The following is an 8,867-nucleotide window of genomic DNA, read 5'->3' on the forward strand; positions in this document are numbered from 1 at the left end:
TGCCGCTACGAATTCGTAATCCGCACCTTGATGCCGCGGCGAGACATGCTCTGCTCGACGTTGCTGAGGTCCTCGTGCTCGAGCCGCTTCTCATTCTGCAGCACAAGACGCTTCAACTGTTCCTGTTCGGCGCGTGACTCAGCTTGATGCGTGCGCACGCTGCTAGCAATGGACGAGTCGATGGGAATGTCCACGGAGCGCACTTGCGGCTTGTTGCCCTTCTTGGACAGCAGCATGAACTGCATCTTGCCCGCCTCAGGCTCCCCGTTCTGTGGCCGCTTGCGGAACATGGGCACCGCCTGATCGAACACGGGTGGCGCCGCCTTGCGCTCGACGGTCGTGTCGGCGAGCATCCGCGCAAAGTCGCGTTCAAACTCATCCTGTGCTCGCTCGTCGAACTCGTCCAGCTCCTTGGGTTGCTCGCGGATTACCACAACGTCGTCCTCGTCGTCATCGTCTGCCATGGGCAATTCTGTCTCCTCCTCCTCTTCCTCTTCCTCATCATCAGTGTCGTCGATGCGCTCGAGGGCGCCTTCGTTGCTCCTCTCGCCCTCCTCCTCGTCATCGTCGTCATCTTGGTCTGTCTGTCAGGCGCTGATCAGCGAAACACCTTACCAGTGACATTGGCTGCAAGCATCGCGTCTAGGGCCTGAGCGGCCTCCTGGAATGTGCGTAAACGGTTGATGGCAGGGCCGTCCTTAACGCCCTTTGGCCGCCCCTTGGGACGGAGGGTCTCAAGCAGGTCGTCGAGCATAAAGTCGACGTCCATTGGCATGTCCGCCTTGCAAACCGCATAGAGCTGTCGTCAGTTGTGGAGAGACGAGGTAGTTTACCTGGAGGACAACTAGGTAGTGGTCTGATCTCCGCCGCAGAGAGCCCTTGCCGAAGCAGCTCCCGCATGTGTCGAGGATCACGCAAGCCAAGCGCACGCGGAAGAAGTCCTGCACCGAGTCAATGGGGCTGTCACGCCCAGGAACTGGGAAGCCCTCGGCTGCGGTTAGTCGTAAGGCTAAACGGTCTGAACTCACGATGTCCGAAAGAAAGAAGCTGCCAGAGCACCTCAAAGATGACCGCCGCGTTGACGACGCGGTACATATACAACTCAGCAAGGAACTTCACGCTCGCGATACGGCGTTGGTTAAACTTGAAAATGTTCTCCTGCGTGGGTCAGCAGAGAAGACGGCGCATCCCACCTCCAGTCCAATGCGGATGTCCTCCATGACTTGGTCGACCACAGCCACGGCAAAGTCAACGTGGTAGCGTTGCAGGTCGTATACGAGTGCCGCTATCCGACCAATGTTTTCGTATTTGACCTCCCATACCTCCGTGAATGTTCTGAGAAGGAAGTCTGCGGTCTCCGGATCCTCCCAGTGCATCTTGCGCAAAAGAAGCAGGACCTTGTCCTGCGTGCGCTTTGTGAGCGCGTCGTACAGCAAATGCTGGATGTAGAGCTGCATTGGTGGGAGCTCCACGACCTCGCGTGCGACCCGTTCTGGTGGATTGCACTTGCGTGAGCAGGCTCTAATCAACCGTGCCTACCTGGTAGAAGGCATTCTCGAGCATGATGTTGAGGCGCTGGTCAAGGTGTGTCACACTTTGCTTGCGACGCATTAGCTCGATCTGGCGTCAGTATATCAGGCGGGGCAAGCCACGCACCATTCTCTTGGCCGTCTCGGATGTGCCCTCAGAGCGCAGCAGGAAGCGACCACAAGTCTCAAGAAGATTCGCAATGTTCTCAACATTGAACTTGAAGTTATCAACGAATACCTTCAGGACGTGGAGGATGGTGTACGGTCGCGCAACCTTGAACTTCGCCAGCTCCCCATAAAACCGAACGTTCTGAAGTAAGTCACACGTGCTGGGATATGGACTATACCTTCAACCGGATACTGTCGAGCTCGCGAATTGTGCGTTTCCGCTGAAGATACCGCATTTCCTCGTCGAGCGTCTCGATAATGCCCTTGCCGACGTCAGGCATATACTTGTCGAGGATGGCAACGAAGCGAGAGTAGTGTGGGAGAAGATCAGTGCGACTCTTCGGCACCGACGCGATGAACTGAAGTCAGCGCATGGAGTGGGCGGCGGCTTACCCTGACTAGACGGCGACGCGCAGCCTTGGAGTTAAGGAAGGCAAACTCGACTGCGAGCTTGTCGATCATTTCGCGGTTGACGGCCTCGGGAAGCGCGGCGAAAAGCGCAGTAAGACGAGCAGCAGGACCAGATTGGATCTCCTCGTCCGCTGCCGCGTCCGCAGCAGGCTGCGGCTCCTCCTCGTGAGCCTCTTGCTCCGCAGGGCCTGCCTCGTCCGAGACCGTTGACTCGACCCGGTCCAGGGGCACAGCCTCTTCCTCACTCGAGACACCCTCAAGCGCCATTAACTCAAGCTGGCGGCGAATGTCCTCTTCGTCGCGCTTACGGGCCTCGGCGTCTGCCGAAACATCGCCCTCCGCTACTTCCCCCTCTGGTGCCCTCCCTTTCTCGTCCTCCTCCTTCTCCAGCTTCTTGTCCTTCACGCCCAGCAAAGTGGGCGGAACCAGATCTAAGAGGTCAGGGAGATCTTCGTAGAACCGACGCTCCTCCTCGTCGTCCCAGATACCACCGGGCACAACCCCATCATCGCGCACGGCAAACGATGACGTCGTGTTGACAATCTGAAGCCCAGACTTGCCCAAGGATGCGGCAGTTGGAAGAACCGGCGCCTCGAGCCCGAGGAGGTCAGCGAGACCCTGTACACCGGTGGTAAGGCGTTCCACGGCCCGTGTCATACGTTCGTATGCGTGCTGACGGTCCTCGAAGATCTCGCCGGACTTGATGTATGCCTCGTGATTACGCTTATCTTGTTCCAAGAGTTTCTGGAGTTAGCCCAGTCTCCCTACAGATCTCACAAGTTGTCCCTTGACAAGAGTCTTGCTCGCCATGTCAAAGTACTTGACGAATAGGTCGCGCATCTGCCTCTGCACCTCGACGGGGATAAGCTCCTCGACGCCTTCGGGGAGCGCCTCAGGCGCGATGCCGTCCTTGGGCGGCAAAGGCCCGAGATATGCCCGGTTGAAGTGCTTAAGAAAGGTGGACATAAGAGGAATGTTTGTAAACTGCGGGTCATTGTTCATCTGCCAGTCAGCGTCAAATTGCCACCCAACACACGAGGGTTTTGAGAACTTTGCCGACCTCGGCGGCGCCCTTGAGCGCTCCCTCCGGCCAGGCCATAAGCATGGCGAGCTCAGCAACAATGCGGAGAACGGGGCGCTGGCGGGCGATCCGCTCCTTATCCTCTTTCTCGCGGTCCTTTTCAGTTGCGTCTTTGGCAGGTGGAGGTGCGGGAGCGAGGATGGCAAGCAGCGGTGAAAGTAGCTGCGGCAGGAAGTCAGGCGCGAGCCGCTTGTGCAGGTGTACAATGATCTTCCGTCAGCCTTGTATATGACAGACACACCTCAACGGCAACCTCCGGGTCACCGCGCCCGCGGCTCGCGCCGTCGACGACGGCAGCGACTATTTCGGCCGTGTATTTTGACAGCACAAGACCGTCAATCTCCTTGATGATGGCATCTGAGGGCCCGATAAGCAGCGCCGCCTTGAGCCGATTAATCAAAGTCGTGTGTTTCTTGAGGGAAGAGTCAAGCTGTCCGGGTGGCCCTGTGGTCAGTCACTGACAGACGAGAGGGGGACGACGGACTGTAGGGGTCGTCTATCCAGTACGTGTCCACGGTCTTGAGGAGCTCGCGCCTGCGAGGATACTTTGCGACATAGTCTGCAGTAGACATTGTCGCTGGTCAGGCGTTGAGCGGGGCAGTCGAGAAGATGTGTCAACAATGGGCTCGAGGAAGTTGATGGTGGTGGATGAGCACGAGTGGAGGCGCGTAGTTTCAGCGTCCTGTGGCGAACAGCAGCGGCGCGGAGTTGCGGAGATGGAGGGGATTGTCCGCGGCACGTTGATGGATTCGGTGTGCCTGTGGCTTGGGTGAGTGATCGCTACGGTGGAGAGATCGTGCGGTGGAGACCCTGTGCCTCTGCCCTCGCCTTCCCTCCCGCGTCCAGGTAGCGACCGCATCATCCCTCCTCTCCCCCTTCCTCCTCCGCCATCCCCCTCCTTTCACCTCTCTTTCATCATCTCACAACGTTGTCTCTTCTTCATCTCACTCACTTGTCTCCTCCCCATCGGCATCACGGCGGGGCATCCTTCTCCATCCCGCCCCCACGCTCGGTGGCTCTCGGCTAACCACCCGCGCGGGAACGCCCTCGACCACCTGGGGCTGCTGGCCGACGAACAGCGTGCTCGCCGGCCCGGCACCAGCTCCCCCTACTCTCCGCAACGATGGGTCTCCCAAGCATGCTTCAGTACGATGCCAGCTGTACGTTATCTCTGCGGGTCACGCTGATCCAAGTCCCGCTGTACGGCGTAGCGTTCTCGAACAATCCGCAGCACCCTCACCGTGTGGCGCTCTCGTCGTTCCTTACAGGCCCACAGAACAAGTTGACCATCGTCGAGCCCAACTCGTCGTACACGGCCTCCTCAGACTTCCAGCAGCTTGCGACTGCTGGCCTCACATATCCCGCTACCAAGCTCGGGTGGGAGCCGAAAGAGTCTCTGAGCCGTGATGGTGGGCGCGGCGAGCTGCTCGCCACAACAGGTGATGTTCTGCGCATCTGGGAGATGAAATGGGATGGGAGTAGCAAGGACGCTGGCCGCATCGGGTATGGGCGTAATGGATATAACGACGCCGAGGGCTGGAAACTGCACCAGAGATCCTTCCTATCCAACGTGGGTCTCGCATTGTGTGCTTGTCCGCTGATATGCAGAGCAAGCAGAGTCCATCCAACCTTCCTCCCATCACGAGTTTTAGTTGGAACTCGCAGGCGCCACAGAGCATTGTGACGTGCTCGACAGACACGACTGCGACACTGTGGGACATCAACACTTCCCAGGCGCTCACCCAGCTCATCGCCCACGACCGGGCGGTGTACGATCTCTCATGGCTTCCATCAAGCCCCGATATTTTCGTGTCTGTCGGCGCGGACGGCTCGCTGCGTGCCTTTGACCTGCGCCAGCTTGAGCATTCGACAATCTTGTACGAGACGCCCAATTCGGCACCACTCGCGCGCATCGCCTTCAGCAACCGCGAACAGTGAGTGTATATGCGGCCGTGCTGATGCAAGACACATGCTTGCGTGCTTTAGTATGGGTGACTCGAAGACGCTCATCCTTGACATGCGCTCTCCCGGGCAGCCTGTGGCAGAATTGCTAGGTCACAAGGCGCAGCTCGGCGCCATCGCATGGGGGTCAGGCGGGAATACAGGTACCACCTCTGGTGCGACGGGCGGCGGGTACATCGCGTCATGTGGTGAGTGAAGACTGAGAACATCATCTACCTGCTGGAGAGATGGGCTGACGTCAGGTGACGACGCGCAGCTTCTCATCTACGATCTCACGTCGCCCATACCCTCCGAGCCCGAGTCACGGCGCAGCAACGTCCCGTACAGCATGTCGCCGCCTGCGACGCCCAACGCGGGGCGCACACCAACACCAGGCTCCACACGCGCGGCCGAGATTCAGCCTCACAAGGCATGGACGGCACACGCCGAGCTCAACAACCTCGCCTTCAGCAAGGATGGAGATTGGGTTGCTTGCGTCGCAGGCCAGCGGCTAAACATGCTACAAGTGTAGCACCCGCCCACATAGACTCGCTCGACGCCGAGCCTGTGCTGCGCACCCTATTCACTCCCTCCCGAGATAGACGCAGAAGCCAAGCGTGAGGTAGACGGAGGATGAGACACGGGTTTCACGCTGAGCGAGCAGATAGAAGCCTGCGAAGGCACTGGGGCACAGGCAGGGTTGTATTGGGGCTCTCGGCCCAACATGATGTGATGCATTGGCACGATCGATCGTTCCCTCGTCACTGTCACAAGTCAATGCATACCAAAAATACAAGTCGCAAGTCGGGGGAGAGGGTATTACAGGGCGCGGCGGAGGCCGCTGCCCGATAAGCTGTATAGATGGGCATCTAGAACTACTCGTCGACGAAGCGGAGGCGTGTGTCGTTGGCTTCACGCACGAGCACGCCCATGTTTTCGTATTCGGCGATTGTGTCCATGAGCTGGTTTTCGGTGAAGCCCTTTGCGATCACGCGCGCGCGCACGTCCACCATCGCGAGCTCCTGGAGCGACTCCTCCTCTGATTCGAAATCATCATCCGCCGCACGCTGCGCACGACGACGAGCGGCGGCACCGCGCCCGCTCGCCATATCCTTGATGATCCGGAAGATCTTGGACGTGTCGGTGCGGTCGACACCAATCTCACCGCGGTCCTCGATCAGGCTTTGCTTGGACGCATCCATAAGACGCAGAGCCTCGTCGACGTCCTCCTGGCGAACGGTCGAGTCCCAGCGGAGGCGCGCAAGTGCCTGCGAAAGGCGCAGCACGCCCAGCAGAGTACGTGCCGACACATAGGTGAACGACTTGTCCTCAGCCTCGGCCTCCTTCTGCTCCTTGCGCATCGTGACGTATGACGACACGATGTACTCGCTCATCTCCCTAGGAACAACCGGGCGGAATGTACGGCACCTGGCAATGTAGTGGCGCATGAGCGTTGGCTCGACGACCTCAAAGTCGAGCTCCGGCGCCTCGTTGTGCATGTGCACATACGTAACGTGCTGGGCGAGCAGCTCGTCGTTCTCGCGGCTCGGCGTGTCAAGGATGAGGAAGAGGATGTCAAATCGCGACAGGAGAGCGGCCGGCAGGTTGATATTCTCAACGGGCGAAACCTTGGGGTTGTAACGGCCGTACAGAGGATTGGCAGCGGCAAGGATCGAGGTGCGCGCGTTCAAGGTCGTCGAGATACCTGCCTTCGAGATCGAGATGGTCTGCTGCTCCATTACTTCGTGGATTGCCGTGCGGTCCGAGTCGTCCATCTTGTCGAACTCGTCGATGCAGCAGATGCCGTTGTCTGCAAGAACAAGCGCACCGCCCTCGAGCACCATTTCGTCCGTGACAGGGTCGCGCATGACCGCGGCAGTGAGACCAACGCCTGACGAACCGCGACCGGTGGTATAGACACCACGCGGAGCAATTTTTGTGATATACTTGAGGAGCTGCGACTTTGCCACACCTGGGTCACCCATAAGACAAACGTTGAGATCGCCGCGAATCTTCATGCCGTCGCCGACGTTCTTCGTCACGCCTCCAATGAGGAGAAGAAGGAGAGCCTTCTTGACATCCTCGTGCCCGAAAATTTCTGGGGCAATCGAGCGAGCCATGCGAGAGTAGAGTCCTGGGTCGACGCTAAGCTCGTCAACTGCTGCCTCGAGTTCAGGCGTGATGCGCATGTCCTCGTATTGCTTCTTGAGCTGGTGCACGTGCATAGCCTCAAGGAAGGTGTCTTGCAGCAGACCAGCGCGCATTGCCCGGAAGCCGGTGTATGGGGTGGGGAGGAAGATGCCCGAGATGTTGACCACGTCACCCGGGTTGATCTTGCGCGTGAGTGCGCCGTACAGATGCACTGTCATGGAGCGCGGGATGTGGCCGACGGGAACCTGGTCGGCCATCTCCTGGATCTTCACCTCCTGGAACGCCTGGAAGCGCGAGGCGCGCGTCTGCATGTGCAGGTTGCCGTTGGTCTGGTTTGTCTGACATGTCTGCGAGGGGCACACAACGAGGGGGGTGAATGACTTGGAGCCAACCTCCTGGAAGATTTCGTCACCACATGAGTCACATGTGTACGCGTTGACGAGGAGGAGAGGCTTGACCTCGGACACACGGGTCACGATGCCGCGGACAGTGATGAGATGCCCAAGGTGCTGTGCTCGTACAGCGCGAACGGCGAGAACGTCCGTGCCGCGTGGAGGGCGGAAGAAGACGTTGTAGCGACGCATGAGCTCGGGCGGGAACTGGGTCCTGTCAAGTTCGTTCTCATCTTCGCCTGCCGCGTTGTGCTCTCGACGCCAGGCCATTACCATGTCGAGGATGTCGTCAGAGGTGTCGAGGTCGTTGTCTGGCTCAGGCATGAGCTTGTCCAGCACGTCAGCGAAGAGCTGAATATAACGGCGGGTGTTGTTGAGAATGTTGTGGAGAAGGGAGTGATCCGTCCCATACTACTGTCAGCTCCTCGTGACGACGGTGTGACTCACGTTTTGGAGGTCTTTGAGGTCGATAACCACCTCTGCAGTCTGGCGGTTGGCGACCTTGCGCATGATGCGCATATATTTGGGGCTGCGCGCCTCCTCCATGTGGAGCTCGTCCAAATCATCCAACTCGTCCTCGGTCTCGTCCTCGGCGGCAGCGTCATCATTCTCGGGGATGGCTCCGCCGTTCGCTTGCCGGCGTTCGGAGACGAACTTGGTGAGGAACTCTGAGATCTTCCCTGCATGTCAGCTGGAGTCTCGGGACAGCGCAAGGAGACGGTCATCATTCGCACGCACGAATCTCCTCATCGTAGTCAACCTGGTGTGAGCGATGGATGCAGATGGGAAGGCGCGTGAGATGTGAGACGCACCTCGATGGTCGCAACCGGAAGAACGCCAACGTTCTGAGTCGCCATTATGAACAATGGGGCGGGGCAGGCAACGGGAGAGGGAGAGGAGGAGCTGCCTAGTCCACGTCGGAGAGAACGAGGTGGATGAGGTGGATGAGGTGGATGACAAGTGGGCGAGAGAGACAAGAGTGAATGAGTTGGCGAGGGGAAGGCTTGTTGCTGATTGTGGTTGTGTGTGAGGCGCGTCTCGCGTCGCGTCCCTGAACGTCAGTCAGTCGCCTCTCTCATGTTCGAATTTGCTTCCGTCATTGGCTGCACGTGACGTTGAATTGGACCCAGGAATTTGAGGGACTAGATTTTTGGCAAGTGGAGGTGTCCGCAACGGCCTCCGCTTCTCCGCCTC

At 58.9% G+C, this 8,867-nt stretch overlaps 3 protein-coding genes across 3 annotated transcripts; 1 reads left to right on the plus strand and 2 right to left on the minus strand.

Annotated features, from left to right (window-relative positions):
* Positions 1 to 5: 5 nt before the first annotated feature.
* On the minus strand, positions 6 to 3,761 carry COLE_01016 (uncharacterized protein; the record flags this gene model as incomplete). The annotated part of the gene is made up of 13 exons (XM_018425714.2): positions 6 to 580; positions 616 to 799; positions 834 to 991; positions 1,029 to 1,158; positions 1,194 to 1,505; positions 1,540 to 1,620; positions 1,657 to 1,839; positions 1,877 to 2,056; positions 2,091 to 2,852; positions 2,886 to 3,110; positions 3,145 to 3,399; positions 3,431 to 3,633; positions 3,674 to 3,761. 13 exons carry the CDS (start codon positions 3,759 to 3,761, stop codon positions 6 to 8), a joined length of 3,336 nt encoding a protein of 1,111 aa, XP_018281843.1.
* Positions 3,762 to 4,312: 551 nt separating this feature from the next.
* On the plus strand, positions 4,313 to 5,662 carry COLE_01017 (uncharacterized protein; the record flags this gene model as incomplete). The annotated part of the gene is made up of 5 exons (XM_018422126.2): positions 4,313 to 4,349; positions 4,383 to 4,759; positions 4,798 to 5,123; positions 5,155 to 5,339; positions 5,394 to 5,662. The coding sequence occupies 5 exons, from the start codon at positions 4,313 to 4,315 to the stop codon at positions 5,660 to 5,662; spliced, it is 1,194 nt and encodes a 397-aa protein (XP_018281842.1).
* Positions 5,663 to 6,005: 343 nt separating this feature from the next.
* COLE_01018 (uncharacterized protein) lies at positions 6,006 to 8,530 on the minus strand (the record flags this gene model as incomplete). Its single annotated transcript, XM_018421163.2, has 4 exons — positions 6,006 to 8,084; positions 8,121 to 8,353; positions 8,412 to 8,433; positions 8,486 to 8,530. The coding sequence occupies 4 exons, from the start codon at positions 8,528 to 8,530 to the stop codon at positions 6,006 to 6,008; spliced, it is 2,379 nt and encodes a 792-aa protein (XP_018281841.1).
* Positions 8,531 to 8,867: the final 337 nt, after the last annotated feature.

This window comes from Cutaneotrichosporon oleaginosum, assembly GCF_008065305.1.
Source record: "Cutaneotrichosporon oleaginosum strain ATCC 20508 chromosome Unknown ATCC20508_contig01, whole genome shotgun sequence".
NCBI classification, from domain to species: domain Eukaryota; kingdom Fungi; phylum Basidiomycota; class Tremellomycetes; order Trichosporonales; family Trichosporonaceae; genus Cutaneotrichosporon; species Cutaneotrichosporon oleaginosum.